Genomic DNA, 16,537 nt, shown 5'->3' with positions numbered 1-16,537 from the left:
ACTTACCTTTATCTAAGCAAGGTCATGTAGACATATACGAAGTAGGTAGTACTCTAATGAAATATAGATCTTTTTTCACTTCATTATTAATTAGCTTGACTCCCTGCTACAGCATTCACAGTACTGGAACTAGTCTTGTTAAACCTGATCATAACATAAGCAACAATAAAATCTCTTCAAACACACAGTTTTACAACTGAACAAAAGGGTCATTCTTACATTACTGTTGAGTTCTGCTAACAAATGATGCAGGTAATATTACCTTGAGTCCTTGACAGCCCGGCATTTCAGTGGGCAAATTCTCATCCTCAAGATCCAGGACATAAGAAACATTGATACGCGGAACATGCTTTACTTTTGGGTATTGAGACCATTCCTCTATGTCTTCCGTGGGATTTTTCCAATTGAAGAATGAAAAAGGCATGAATGAAATTGACAATTCTTTGAGTCCTTGAATGTATTTCAAGCCACCTGGTAACATCTTCAGTTTTGGACAATCATTAATCATCAAGTTAGATAGTTTAGGCATAGCTCCTTCTTCTACTGTCCACACTTTTAATTCCTTCAGGCCTTCTAAAATGAGGTACTCGAGCTCTTGAAATTCTCCTTTAGAGCATTTCATATCCTCCCCTAGATAAGAATCATGCTTTAAACTTAGCTTCTTCAAGCAACTCAATTTACCAAGGACTTCCTTAGGATCCCTACTCAGAAATTTGGAATCATGAAAAGATAACACAGTTAAATTTTTAGGCAGCATATCGGAACCAAGTGAATCTATCGCTCCCTTGACCCATAATTTGTGGAGCTTAGAGCAGTTTCCTATTGCTTGATGATTTCCTTTCAGTACTTCACCATCGAGCCTAAGTGACACGTGCTTGAGGTGTTCTAAGCTCGAAGAATCATCAATGAGGGGCATGATGCCTTTTACATCCTTGAGAAAGTCGCACAAAGAAAATCTTCGGAGTTTCTCAAGGCCTTCAATATCTTTTAATCTGCATCTGTGAATGAAATTTGAAAGAGTCTCTAAGTGTTTCAAATTACTCAATCTAATTAGCTTACTCTCTGATGAGTGGTGATGATGACGATGGATCAAGAAGCGCTTAGAAGGTAAAAACAAATGAACCAGCCGCGACATCTTCCATAAGACATCCGGTATATCCACACAGATGAATGATAGAACACGTAAATCAAGCGTTTGTAAGCCCTTTAAATTCTTGATTGTTGGCGGCAACCAAGATATCCAACTACCCCCTTAAACTCAAATACCTCAAATGGACCAAACATCCCACTTCTTCTGGTAGACTATGAACTTCAATATATTCAATATCTAGGACCCTTAGCAAATGGTAACGTTCAAATGCTTGTCGTAAAACCTTGTGCTTTAGATTCATCGAAACATCCCCATCATTGGCTAGTGTGAAGTAAAATAAGGACCTTGTAAATTTTGCTTGTTTATTATTGTATTTGGAGTTTAAGGATTGTGGATTATTTTGAACAGGAAATTCAGTGAAATTTAACCATTTTCCTCTTGATGTTTTGGCTATGCATAGATCTTTTACGAGATCATGGAGTATACATGTCTTGGCCCGACCAGTAGGGATCCTAGATCCAACCGTCACCATAGACCTTTCTACCAACTCCGCTAAGCACCTTTCAGCAACATCTCCAATAGTCATGTCTTTAAATATTTCATTGTCTCCAAAGGAAACGCGGCCTTCTGCCTCCCACAGTCGAGTAATTTTTCTTGTATGAATTTCGAGATTTGTTGGAAAATATCCCAGATATAGAAAGCTTGGTTTCAGCTGATAGGGGAGGTCATAGTAGCTTAATTCTAGTACTCCTTTCCATCGCGGAACCAGGCTACCATCAACCATCTTTATGTATGAATTGACATTCTCCTCCACCATCAACAAGTCCTCAAGTGTCTTTTTTGCTGATAATACTCCTCCAAGCAAAGATATCGCCAATGGAAGGCCTTCACAATGCTCCAGCAATTTCGTAATTACATCTTGCATTTTGACTGGGATGTCGAATAATTAATTAGTTTATTTATTAGGATAATATAAGATATACGTATGATCCTAACCGCAAGAAAGAAATCAAGTACGTTACTTATGTAAACTAACAATATGATGACTACATATACACTAGAACATAATAGAAATAAGTACTTGTAATTGGAACTTAGATCTTACCCTCTACACCTTGTGTGAAAAGAATAACGTTATCTTTGAGTTTCTCATCTATTAGCAATTTGCCACACGTTTCATCCAAGCAATGCAACTCTTCAATAAAGGCATCTTCACACACATATTTGGCGACCTCCTGTTCTCTAGCTGTGATCAATAGCTTGCTCCTACATTTGCAACTCGAAACCGGAAACGCATCTTTAAGACTATCCCAAACCTTCTTCTCCCAAATTCCATCTAGCACAATTAAACATTTGTATTTAAACTGAAATTCGCAGAGCTCATTCTTGAGCTCCGAATAAGTCAATAGAGCAATCTGCTCCTCTGATTTGGAGGTAAGGCCTCTTAGTATGTCTTGCTGAATAACAATACTCTGGGATGGTTTCGAAACATAAGCCCAAGCGAAAGCCTCAAAGTTTCTGTTGATTTTCTGATGTTGGAATATTGTCTCAGCTAAAAACGACTTTCCAACACCACCCATACCACATATAGAAACAACTTTTTTGTCTCTAACCAATTCATTCATCAATCTATCCAACTCCTTCTCGCGCCCTATGATAATCTTTTCCTTGCAACTGTGGTAAGTAGTATGTCTCTCTTTTGATAGCCAAGACGCCGAACTACTCTCCTTCTTAAGCTGGATCTTATACAGCATCTGCTTCGAGCTTAAGAGAGAAATCTTACGTTTTAAAGTTTCGATATCATTTGAAATTTCATGTACTACTTTAGCTTCCTTGACTACACTGAAAAACTTAATCAACTTGGTCTTTAAGGTACCTATCCCTCTGTTATTGGTGGCGACTCTGAAGAGGTATTTCTCGATGGTGTCTTCAGTGCAATAGGAAAATTCTCGGACCTGAGCAACTCACTTCTTGGTCATGTAACTGTCATGTTGGCTAGCATCTGCATCTCTCAGATAGAATTGGATCCATTCTAGCTCATCTTTTAGTTCATTTACCTTGTCTTCCACCTTATAAAGGTATTGCGCTTCTTCCAGTAGCAGTTTTCCCATCCATTGTGCAGCTGATTGGAAATCAACCATTCTACATACGACGCATTGTAGATAAATTAAACAATTACCATTCTACATACGACGCATTGTAGATAAATTAAACAATTACGTACTATCTCAATCACAAGTAATACATACATTTAACTTAATTGCATGCTTGCAAAGTAGTTGTAAATGTATCTTTGAATTATTACTTCCAGATGTGAATCAAATGGTACAAGTAAAACATGGTTAAAAAATTATAGAGTACAACATAATCACCTAAAACGTGACAAAAAAAAAAAAAAAAGAAAAAAAAAAAGTAATACAGAGTACATGTAAGTATCTTATTCATTGAAAGTGTTATGGGTCTAGCTAGGCAACCCTGTAGAATACGTTTGATTTACTTGTTGGCTCGAACGAGGTCATTTTCTCACATACATGTGATTCATCAGTAGTGTCAATAACATTTCTCTTATGCTCTGTTTGGATACGTACAAGAATTTCATTTGTTCCTGGAATTGGGTTAATTCTAGTGTTTGGATGAGTTGGAATTTGAAATCTGAATTTAGCCCAAATTGAAACAATTAAGAGAACTTCATTAAACTAAGAATTTGAAATGCGTATTTCAAAACATAGTCATGCTAGATTCGTCTCACTTCTCATTTTTCAAATATATAACTATTAATTTTTTGAAATGCGTATTTTGAAATATTTTAATTACAATATTGTATTGAAAGATGTGCAAAAAAAACAAAAGTTACACATAAAAATTAATTGAGGGACGGAGGTTAATATATAGATTTTAAAAAATAAGGTTTCAAATCAATCAAGTCACTACTTAAATACCAAACTCGGTCCAAAACCAACACTCTTGCACTATTTCGACTATATCTTAAAATCTAGAAATAATATTGATCTGATTCCAATTATTTTAGCAAGTAGAACCCAGAGCTTTCCAACAATATATTAATTGTCTTAATACAAGCTTGAGATCAAAAGTTATGAAAAAAAAAAAAAAAAAAAAAAAGAAATGCCTGAAATTTCGAAATTTTCAAATCTACCCTGAAATTCTGGATGTTTTCTCCTGGAATCTTCGAAAAAATCCAAGCATTTGACCTCTACCCAAAAAAAAAACGACTTTAATTATATTCCAACGATGACCTTGCCCGCGGTTAGTGATGGTTTGTGGAGGTTTGTTGGGAGGAGAGATTGTTAAAATGAGTCAGAGGGAAGAAAAACACGGAATATACCCGAGGGTATGTTTATCTAGAGCTCATCAAAGTCAGTCTGACCAGATTTGGCCCTATTTTGGACGGGTTTTGGACATATATTTTCGGCCCGAAATCGGTTCGGGACCAACCCGACTTACTTCTTTAAATTTTTTGGGCGGGCTTTGGAATGTGAATTTATGCAATTTTAGTTGTTTTTTTGGCCCAGCACGAAATGCCCGCACAGCCAGCCATTTTGGGCGGGTTTGGGTACATAAATTCTGTCTCGAAGCTTGGCCTGACCCGACCCGAGAAACAAGATGATTCTTTTTTTAGTTTGTCCCCTTCCTCTTGGTTTCAGAAGCAGGATTCACACTTGATAACTTTCCGGAGTGGAGCAAATGCAATACAAATAAACTTCTTGCTCACAAGGAGCACGGATAGACAAAGTTGCTTAAACTGCAAGGTCATCTCAGGAGAGAGTGTGGTCACTCAACACCGGCTTTTTGTTATGACTACTCGTTTGAAAGAGAAGGCAAAGAAAAAAGGAAGACAAGAGGAGCCAAGGATAAGATGGTGGACTTTAAGGGAACAAATGCTAAGGTTTTTACAAAAAAGGTAATCAAGGAGGCGGATTGGGATAGAGAGGTGGATCCAGACATGACTTGGTTACAAATGAAAAATTGTTTCCTGAGAGTGGCCAAAGAGGTCTTAGGGAAATCAAGGGGAATAACTTTGATGCAGAAAGATACTTCATGGTGGAATGAAGAGGTGAAATCAGTAATTAAGCAAAAAAGGGAATGCTATCAAGCCTTGGGAAAATGTAGGAGTGACGAAACCTTTGCAGCGTATAAGGAGGCAAAAATAACTGTTCGACAAGCAAAAGAAAAGGCTTATCAGGAGGTTTATGAAAAGCTTGACTCCAAGAGGGGAGAAAAGATCATTTATAAGATGGCAAAGAGAAGTCAAGAGGCATGGAAGGATATTGGCATGGTAACGTGTGTCAAAGATAAGAACCAAATTGTCCAAGTACAAGAGGGGGACATCAAGGGCAGGAGGAAAGGGTACTTAGATGAATTGTTTAATGGAAGTAATGGAGTTGTGACAGGAGATCTCCGTGAGTGATGAAGAAATCAACATGGAGTATGTGCAGAGGATTAGAAGAGTAGAGGTGGAGATTGCACTGAAGAAAATGAAGCCTAAGAAGGTGGTTGGCCCTGATGGTATACCGATAGAGTTGCGGAGGTGTTTGGGTAAGATTGGTATTGATTGGTTAACAAACCTCTTTAACAAGATATGGAGGGCTACGAGGATCCCGCAAGATTGGAGGAAGAGCACCTTGGTCCCAGCTTATTAAAACAAAGGAGACGCTCAAGATTGTTCTAACTATCGAGGGATCAAGCTTATGAGCCACACTATGAAGTTGTGGGAAAAAGTGATTGAACATAGGTTGAGGGCATGCACAAGCATTTCAGATAACCAATTTGGTTTTATGCGTAGGAGATCTAATATGGAAGAAACTTATTTGATAAGACAAATGATGGAGTTTTATCGGGTAAAGAAGAAGGATCTTCATATGGTCTTTATTGATTTGGAGAAGGCATATGACAAGGTGCCAAGAGAGGTACTTTGTGGGCAATCTTGAAGAAAGGTATTCCACGACAGTACGTGGACCTGGTAAGGATATGTATCGGGATGTGTCAACAAATATGAAGACATGTGGAGGGTGACAAAAGATTTCCCTATCACAATTAGATTGCATCAAGGGTTTGCATTAAGCCCTTTTCTTTTTGCAACGGTTCTAAATGAAGTAACTAGACCAATTCAAGATGAGGTTCCATGGTGTATGTTGTTTGCAAATGATATCGTTTTGGTGGATGAAACTAAATATGGGGTTAATGCCAAGTTGGAGCAATGGAGGCAAAGTTTGGAATCTAGAGAGTTTAAGCTAAGTCGGAGTAAGACTGGGTATTTGGTATGTCGCTTTGGTACTTAGAGGGGAGCAAGTGATGAAATGGTGAGTTTGGATGGAAAGGAATTGACCATGAGTGAATGTTTTAAGTATCTTGGGTCGATCATCCAGAAAAATGGTGACATTGATCAAGACGTGGCCCTTTGGATTAATTCGGGGTGTCTTAAATGGAGAGCGGCCACGGGAGTGTTATGTCACCGAAGCATTCCCTTACAGTTGAAGGGAAAATTCTACAGGACTGCCATAAGACCAGTATTGCTCTATGGTACAGAATGTTGGGTTTCTAAGAAGGAGCACATTAAAAAGATGGAGGTTACAGAAATGCGCATGTTAAGGTGGATATGTGGGAGCACTCTAAGAGATAGAATCAGAAATGAGGTTATTCGCAAGAAAGTAGGTGTGGTAGGCATTGCAGACAAACTAAGGAAAAATCGCCTGCGTTGGTTTGGGCATGTAAGACGGAGACCCGAGGGTGCACCGGTTCGAAGAGTGGAAGAGTGGGACCATAAAGGGGTTAAACGAGGGAGAGGGAGACCGAAAATGACTTGGTTGGAAGGAGTTAGGAAGGATATGAAGTATATGGATTTGCATGAGGATGAAGCATTGGATCGTAAGGGATGGAGGAGACAGATTTTTGTGGATGACTACACGGAATAATCAATTTTGGTTCATGTAGCCGACCCCACTTATGGGATTGTCTGTTCCCTTCCTCTCCACATCAATTAATTCCAGAAGCCCCCCTTCCCTAAAAATGACTCTAGGTCGTGTCGTGTCGAGCCCACGTGCTTTAGGTTCCGTGAGGTCTGACCCATGGCTCGACCCACGAGTTTCGTGTCGTGTCGGGTCCGACCAAAATTTCAAAAGGTTGGCCCGTGCACGGTCAAGGTCCACGTGCCATCGTGCCAGGCTTACATGCCTAAGTAAATTTTCATTGATTTTAGCGTGCTTTGTCGTGTTGGGTCAGGTCGTGTCTTACCTTGTCGTGTTTCTCCCAAATAAAGGCAGCCCACAGCCTGGCATGCACAGTAATGTAAACCACTACTAGAAAACAAGCCATTTTCAACGGAAAAATTCCATCGGAAACATCCTGTTTTCCGTTGGAAAACCCGTTTCCGACAGAACTGGTTGCCGGAAACGTTTTTGTAGGAAATACGACTTTTTCCGACAGAATACAGTCGTCAGAAGAGATTTTCCGGGTCAGAAATCCGTCAGAAATTTCCGACGAACACAATTCCGACGGAAAAATGCAACCAAATTAAAAAATAAAAAAAAAATTAAAAAAAACCGTCGCACCACCACCAGCACGGCATATCACCACCTACAACCACGACACCACCACTTACCCTAACCCAACCAGATCCACCACCTAACCTTGACAGAACCAGACCCACCACCTTAAGCTACCCCACCTAACCCTAACCCACCCAAACAAAACCCAGATCTAAAATCGTCCACCACTGCCCACCTAAACCCAGATCTAAAACCACCCAAACTAAACCCAACCCACCCACCACGAAAAAAAAAAAAAAAAAAAAAACAAAACAAAACAAAAAAACGCAGACCACCAGATCCTTACACCACGGCACCAACCACCACATCCACACCCACCACGGCGCCACAACCGAAAATATGAAGAAAAAAAAACACAAAGAACAAAAAAATGCAGACCACCAGATCCTTACACCACCACCAAATTTGGTTTAAATAGGCCAAATTCAACCATAAAAAGTCTAGATCTAGACTTTTCATGGTCGAATTTGACCAAAAAAACCATTAATTTCTAAAACATCAAGAAAACAACACCGTCACACCACCCACCGCAAAATATCGAGAAAGAGAAGAAAGAAGGAAAAAGAAAAGAAAAGAGGCGAAGAAAAAAAGAAATAGAAGGGCGGGGAGAAAGAGAAGGAGGAGGAGAGAGGAGAAAGAAACAGAAGGGGCGGAGCTAGAGAAAGAGATGTGGAGAGAGAAAGAGAAAAGATGAAATGAAGGGGAAGGGGGAGGGGTCGGTTTAGGGTTTAAAAGGTAAGGGCTTTTTTTATATATAATTATATTCCGACGGAATATTCCGCCGAAAATTTCTGACGGATTTTAATTCCATCGGAAATTTAAATTTCCGATGGAATATTCCGTCGGAAAGTCCATATATTCTGACGGATTTATATTTCGTCGGAAATTTCCGACAGATTGTTAGAATTCGTCGAAAATATCCGACGGAATAAAAATTCGTCTGAATTTCCGATTTTTCTGACGGAAATACGTGTCCGTCGAAACCAGTTCATCGAAAATCGGCCAATTTCTAGTAGTGAACGACCACCCCATAAAACCCCCCACCCAAAACGACTACCCCATGAAATCCCCACCTAAAACGACTACCCCATGAAACCCCCATTAAATGAATAAACTCTATAAATGTAGCGAGAGTGATAAAATAGAAGAACAACACTCCAGCGAAAAACTCTGATAAAGGCGTGAAAAATCCAATGAGTAGTATGTAACGATTCAATATTTTGCGAAATGTGCCATACTTTTGCTACGATTCAGTGATTTCGGATTATTAATGTTGAAATCTGACCTAATTTTACACTACCATCTGTACATTCGACACTATTCCCATAATCCCCTTCAACCTCGCATATTGTACTATGATTTTTACATAAAGGTAGTGCTACCAATACAATTGTGTGTACTCAGATCACTCTTTTTTTTTAAGTGAAAGGTATCTCCAGTGTACATATGTTAATGCAAAATTTTGACCAATAAATATACTTAATTCACAATAAATAAAAATTATAATAATTAAATTTATTGAAATAATTCCAATAATAAGTACTCATGTGACTATATACTTTGTTATGCTCAAATCACTGAAATTAGTTAACGTGGAATAGGTGTATGCAAAAAGTCATAACTTTTTAGTTTTTAAATTACAAAGGGAGTAGTTATTTACAAAAGTTGGATTATACTTCATATAAGGTTCCCCATAAAAATAAATAAATAAATAAAAAGTAAAAATAAAATAAAAATAAAACAAGCAGGCATACTAAATTATGCTTCAGGCAAGACCAACTAACGTGCGACTAGTAAATAAAGATGACTTGACAAGGATAAAAATTATAAATTAAAATGGCTAATCATGGAATTGAATGAGTAAGTCAGATTTTGATGTAAACAATATCTACCATGCAGTTAGAATAAATGTGTGTGACCAGCTTTCCCTGTAGACTAGTGGTGAGAGTATAAACCTCTAAACTCTAGATCCAGGGTTCAAGCATTGGTACCATCCTCTTTTTCTCTCTTCTCTAAAAAAAATGTGTGTGTATTGTATTTATATATACTTGCTTATGGGGTGTACCATACACAAAGGTAAGAAAAAGTATTAACTTTGAACAAAAATATCAATCTAGTATATGATTCATACTACTTAGGAAACATAGAATATTTCTTTCTCTAAATGCAAGGAAGACATGGTTCCAATACCGTTTTTTAATCCCAACTTTTACCAATTTAGTTTCATTAATCCCAACTTTGGATTATTCCTCAATAATCTCAATTTTAAGGTGGCCTATCATTTTTCAATCCCAAAAACCGGTTACCGGTTGAATGGGTTAATTTATTTTTATTTTTTTGTTAAAGTGACACGTGTCACAAATAAATTGGTTAAAAAAATATTTAAAAAAAAAAACCAAAATTTAAAAAATTATAAGAAAAACAAAAAAAAAAAAAAAAAACCAGCCACCAGCCACGAAACCGGCCAGCCACCCCATGACGCCGTCCGGCCACCCAAATGCGCCGGTACTCCCCTAGAAAACCTCTCGCCACCGTCGCCAACCATTTCCCCTCCTTCCACCTTGGCCCCGACCACTAAACCCCTTTTCATTTTCTCTCTCCTCTCAATTGACACCAGCCACGAAACCGGCCAGCCACCCCATGACGCCGTCCGGCCGCCCAAATTCGCCGGTAATTCAATCAGAAAACCTCTCGCCACCGTCGCCAACCATTTCCCCTCCTTCCGCCTTGGCCCCGGCCACAAAACCCCTTTTCATTTTCTCTCTCCACTCAATTGACACCAACCACGAAATCCGGCCACCTGTACGCCGGCCGCTCGTGAACCTCCCTTGAAACCCCTCCCCTACTCTCGAAAACACCTAAACCTCCCCTGAAACCTCCGTTTTCGTGGCTGGTGGCTGCAACTTTGAAGATTGTGGCTTTGATTGTGGGTTTCGAGGCTGCGATTTTGGGGTTTCGATGGCTGCGTGGGGGAATAGGAGGGGGTTTTAGGGAGGGGGGAAAACTGCGACGCAAAGGGTGGAGGAGACGCGGCGTTCCGGCGAGGGGAGGGGAGGGGCGGCGGACTGGGCAGTGGTAGTGGAGGTTAGGGTGGGACGATGGGGGAGGGGAGGTTATCTGTTTTGTGGTTTTTTTCTGTTTTTTTTTTTTAAACCAATCAGGACTTGACACGTGTCAAGTGACCTGATATAATAGGTTTAGTTACCGGTTGGGTATGAAGAATGATAGGCCACCTTAAAGTTGGGAATATTGAGGAATAATCCAAAGTTGGGATTAATGAAACTAAATTGGTAAAAGTTGGGATTAAAAAACGGCATTAATCCAAAATTAAAAACTAAGCAAAGAATGACTTTACACTGTGCTTATTCTGTATCTGAAATAAAGATTGTAAAGTAACAGAGGATTCTGAAGCAAAAATTACAGGTTTTCCTATATGACATTTCAGATGAAGTAAGCAGATCAGAGTCAACCGACATCTTAATTGGCAGAAAAAATAAAAATTTGGAATCAGTAACCAGGGTGTAAAGCAAGGATACAAGTCATACAATATACAACGCCAAGAATTTATACCTTCCCAAGTTTAACCTGAAACTTGTAATTGATTAGTGTTATGCCATCCAAATGTCACAAAACTAATAGACCTCGTTAAAACTTAGGCCTCGTTTGGTTGCATATAGAAATTAAATACCCATAGGAAGTTACAATGCTTGGTTAGTTATAATTCTTTTTTTTTTCCTAACAATAGCAAATATATTTTTAAAATCAGAGTTTACAAAATACAGAACAAGAACTAAAACTTAAAGCATGGCTTTTAACACCTAAGCCGTTACAACAACTTTTGAGATTAAAAACAATATTAAACTTGAATTGGCCGGACATGTCGCGGATTAGGGACTCCTTACAAACCAAGGAGCAAAAACATACTACACACCATAAAGAGAGCAACGGAGAGAATTGAAACTGTTTGACCATGGCTAGCATTTCCTTACTTGGCAGGATCAACTCATCACCAAGTAAGGTCTTCAAACGGGTCACTTGAACTAGTGACCTTCCAATCAATAGCTTTCCTTGTTGGCAAGAAAGCTTTGACAACGTCGAGGCTCGAGAAACCCCAAAACAAAGTTTGGGCGCCTGCTTCAAATAACAAATTTCAAGAGTAATGATCACAAGGGTAGAATCATTACAACCGAGGGAAAAGAAACCAAACCAATACCACTCCAACAAGATACACACTTCACCTTAGCCAAGGCCAACTTCTTGTTCAAACCCCCCAACAACCACATCTGTAAACTCTCTAACCACTATAACCACACCACAATCCTTAACAAAGGATCTTAACTCCCTCTACACATAACCATCCAAAATACTATAGCCAAAACAACTCAATAGCCCGAAAAACAGCCAAAGGAGGCTAAAATATACCATAAAACAAGCTAAGACAAGTAAACTATGATAATTACTAAGAAAAAACATACTTTGGAAAGAGAACAAACCAGAAGAGAGCACCGTCCAAACCGAAAAACCCGAAACCACGAATACAAGGAACCTCGAAACCCTAGCCCTAACTTCACCGTTTCCGTCACGAACTTCTCTTGACGGCGGCGTTAGGCCTAGCCCTCCAGCGCAAGGACCCACGAAACCCTAACCCTAACTTTACCGTTTCCGTCACGGTCAAAATTACCGATGACCAATGACGGCGGCATTAGGCCTAGTCCTTAAGCCTTGTTTCACCGGCGGAGAGACCCTTTGACCAATGACGACAACGTTAGGCCTAGTCTGACTCCGACGCCGTTTCCCACCTTTGCGTAAGTTATAATTCTTTGGAAATACTAAAATCATGTTTGGTTAACATAAAGGAAATTGTAATCCCAATGAATTATCTTCCTATTTTTTGTTTGGATAACTTTATGTAATTCTCATGTACTTTAACACTCTTTAACTATTTTTTCAAATTTTTGAGGGCAATAATGTAATTTCATCCAAAATTCTCCCATTATTGAAGTGAAACCAAACAAGGCCTTATTTTAATTGTAAGTTGAACATAAAATGCCCTTATAAACCCTTATTTCTCTTAGGCCTCGTTCACTTCACCTTATTTTTGCTGAACTGAAATTATTTTTACTGATTCTCTATTATATTTTTTCTTTAAAGTTACTGATTTTTACTGAACTGAAATTATTTTTGATGAACTGAACTTATTTTTGCACAACTGAACTTATTTTTACTGAACTGAAATTATTTTTTACTGAACTGAAATTATTTTTACTGAATATTATTGTTTGGGTCCAATTTACTCCAATTGGGCCGGTCCACAAATGATTGAATTACAAGGCCCAAAAGAAGGTTCAACTCTCCTAATACATGCCAGGTCAGTCAAAGGCCCGATCAATATGGCAAGCCCATTTGACCCTCAAGGCCCAATTTATCCATTTGAGTAAGGTATAAAAGCCTTGACTTCTCTCTCTCAATTCATTCACTTCAAGCCTCAAGCATTAACTATTTTGCATAGCTTTCTCTCTCTAAACACTTTACTAACTTCGGCATCGGAGGAATCTTCCTCGGCACAACCCCCGCAGGAAACCCTCGTCTCAGTCATCACTTGGGCCGAGTTCAGTCTTCAGGCCACGAGTAAGGTCCAGACGAAGGACTTATTGTTTTCACCCGAAATAATTATTATTTTAAAGTGAAGTGAATAGGGCCTTATATTTATAAAGGTGAGCAAAAAAAGACCTTAATCTAAATTTTATTGCTAATTTTAACACAGAAATAATATTATTTCATTACTTTTATAACATATCAGCAATTATACTTTTATTCCAAGCAAATATGTACAATGCTTTTAATTACAATCATTTAATCTCGCAAACACACCTCTGGAAGAATTATCAATTGATAAACAGGCTAGCGGGGAGTTTGTTCAATGTCAAACCAACACAAGCAATATGATATATTCTCTAAGATCAATAATTCTCCGGCAATATCAATTATCAAAACATCAAAAACACAACAAATATAGCAATGAACAAACACAAACAATTAAGCAAAGGACACACGATGTTTTCGCGGAAAACCCCTTCAAAGTGAAGAGGAAAAACAACAAACGATGAGAGCCCACCCAATTGCTCTTATTAAGATAAAAGAATGTTACCCAAACACAATTACAAGTCTTAAAATGGATACTCAATTTACCCATCAACAACAATAATCACAATGAGCAACAAAAAATGGATATAAAATTGAAGAATATCACGAGAAAACTGAGTCATATTCAATGTTCTCAGTAAAATCGGATCGTCCTTCGATTGGAGGTGTTTTCAGTAGCTACTCCTTGAAACCCTTTGTTTTTCACTCCTTTTCACTCTAAAAAAAAAAAAAAAAAAAAAAAAAAACCCTGATGTTCTATCGCTTTTTCACACGGCAAAAATACCCTTTGTTGGCAACGTACTCAAATCACTGACCTTTCCCAAAAGTCAACAATTCCTCCGTTTTCTTTTAAATGCAACACACCTTTTTTTTTCACGCTTTTTTAGGAGGTGATTAGAGTAGGTAAACGGACAAATTAATCAAAATAATTTATACACATATTAGCTAACCCTTCTCTAATCGTGGTGTTAAAATTATTTTAATAAAGTACCTCGTTTACCTATTCGAATCACCTCCTAAAAAAGCGTGTCAAAAAGGTGTGTTACATTTAAAAGAAAACAAAGGAAGCACATAATAGAAGATTTTTTCGCAAATTCTTAGCTAAGCTAGCTGCGCTACTATATCCATATATGAACATATAATAATTCAAAAATGAACATACGTTTTTTTTTCCCTTGTTTGTATCTTAACTCTCTCTTTTCTTCTTTCTTACCTCTATTAGTTTTCTCTCTCCTCTTTTTTTTCCCCTTTTTTATAAGTTAATTTTCTTTTTTACCTCACTTTCCTTCAATCTTTATAGTTCTTTGTCCTTCTAATTCGGATATTCTCCAATTCGTTACCATTGTATCATTCTCCATCATCATCATCTTCGTCACGATCATGAAACTTGAGGTAATTTTGAGTTATTTTTTTATTAAAAATATGTGAATGTTGTAAAATTGTTGATTTTTATCAATTTTGCATTTGTGATTCCTAATCTATTATGTTATAGATCGATAATTATTGTCTCTATGATGAACCAAGATTAGATTTAAGGTGGACATTCAAATTTTTAGCATTAAAATAATTAAAATCGAATTTGTACTGTGTTCTGTAAATTAAAAAAAATGAACATTCAGTACTTAAAATTGAATATTTTGTACAAATGAACATTTAGTACACTAAAAATGAATAGCAGTGTATAAAATATGAACATAATTTAACTATTTTATCTTTATTTTTTGTTAATTATTATATACAATGAATTGAACCTATATGAATAAAAGAAAATCATGCTCATTTTTAATATACTAAATGTTCATAATTTTCTTAAACGTGTTTATTTGTTTACGTGTTTATTTTTTTTGTACTAAACGTTCATTTTTTATGATGTATTCATATATTTTTATGAAATATTCATTTTATTAGGTATGGTTAAGCTATTCTATGATTGTATGATAGATGTTCATTTTTACAATACTAAATGTTCATATTTTTTTTAACATGTTCATTTCTTATTACTAAATATTCATTTTTTTATTACTAATTGATCATTTTTTCTTATTTTACGTGTTTTCAATTTTTTTTTAATTTTTTTTTACTTAATGTTCATTTTTAAGGTCGTGGTCCATCAATTTTATGATTATATGATTATCATTTTTACTTTTAATATACTAAATAATCATTTTTTTTTAATATGTTCTCTTTTTAATACTAAATGTTCATTTTTTTTTAACGTGTTCATTTTTTTATTACTGAATGTTCATTTTTTTTACTACGTGTTCATATTTTTTTTACTAAATGTTCATCATAATATAAGGCGTGGTGCAGCTAAGACTTATTGAGATTTTTTTAGAAGCAAGCTACAAAATACTTGGGTTAAAAAGCCAATTAATGGTGGCCCAAATACATGAGATTAAATGGGCTTTTTCACTTAAAAATGTATTTATAGCCCAACACATATACGTAGAGTGCATAATCCAGCCCACTAATTACTTCCTCGATTCTTATATAGGGTCTTGTTGGGTCACATAATCCAAGCCACTAACTACTTCCTCGATTCTTTTTTAGTCGACACGCAAGGTTTTGTTGGGATCGTTTTAATGTATACTTGTATTTTCGTTGTATAAACATTTTATAACTTGAATAAGTAGTTTATAACGCTCGAATAAGAATTACTCCTATATTCCCCATATATTGCTACTTCCTCCATTTTTAAATACTTACTCCATTTCTCCATGCGCAGAGTTTTAGTAAAAATTGGAGAAAGTAATAAAATATAGAGGTATTGAGATAGGTGGAAGAATAAAAAAATTGTAAAAAGCAAAAATAGTTGAGAGAATTGGAGAGAGGATATGAAATTAATAAAATATGATTTATAGTGAGTCCAATAGGTAAGGGAAATGAATTAAATATAGTAAAAGCTTTCCAAATAAGGAAATGAAGCAAGTATTTAAAAACGGCTGAAAATGAAAAGTGGAGCAAGTATTTAAAAATAGAGGAAGTTAGCACTGTCAAAAACCGAACCGAACCGGTGAAACCGAATCATTTCAACCGATACGAATGAGAACCGAACCGATTAAAAACCGATTTTATGAAACCGAAAACCAACCCGAACCGCATGTTAGTAAAACCGAAACCGAACCGATCCGAGTAAACGTTAAACTGTTTAAGAACCGAACCAAATCTAAACCGAACCGGTTCTAACCCGAAACCGTTTAAACTGGCATAAAAACCGTTTACACCGAACCGTTAACAAACT

At 37.0% G+C, this 16,537-nt stretch overlaps 2 protein-coding genes across 2 annotated transcripts; one reads left to right on the top strand and one right to left on the bottom strand.

Moving 5' to 3' along the window:
- Positions 1-220: 220 nt before the first annotated feature.
- On the bottom strand, positions 221-2,015 carry LOC110718986 (probable disease resistance protein At1g58602). Its single transcript, XM_021897922.1, has 2 exons — positions 1,267-2,015; positions 221-998 (listed from the first exon to the last, which is right to left on the bottom strand). Exons 1-2 carry the CDS (start codon positions 2,013-2,015, stop codon positions 221-223), a joined length of 1,527 nt encoding a protein of 508 aa, XP_021753614.1.
- Positions 2,016-5,529: 3,514 nt separating this feature from the next.
- LOC110718985 lies at positions 5,530-11,178 on the top strand. The gene is made up of 4 exons (XM_021897921.1): positions 5,530-5,653; positions 6,203-6,366; positions 6,475-6,816; positions 11,053-11,178. The coding sequence occupies exons 1-4, from the start codon at positions 5,530-5,532 to the stop codon at positions 11,176-11,178; spliced, it is 756 nt and encodes a 251-aa protein (XP_021753613.1).
- Positions 11,179-16,537: the final 5,359 nt, after the last annotated feature.

Source organism: Chenopodium quinoa, unplaced genomic scaffold (genome assembly GCF_001683475.1).
Source record: "Chenopodium quinoa cultivar QQ74 unplaced genomic scaffold, ASM168347v1, whole genome shotgun sequence".
NCBI lineage: Eukaryota > Viridiplantae > Streptophyta > Magnoliopsida > Caryophyllales > Amaranthaceae > Chenopodium > Chenopodium quinoa.
Note: the sequence above shows the minus strand (reverse complement) of the source record. Positions and strands in the feature narration are given on the sequence as shown.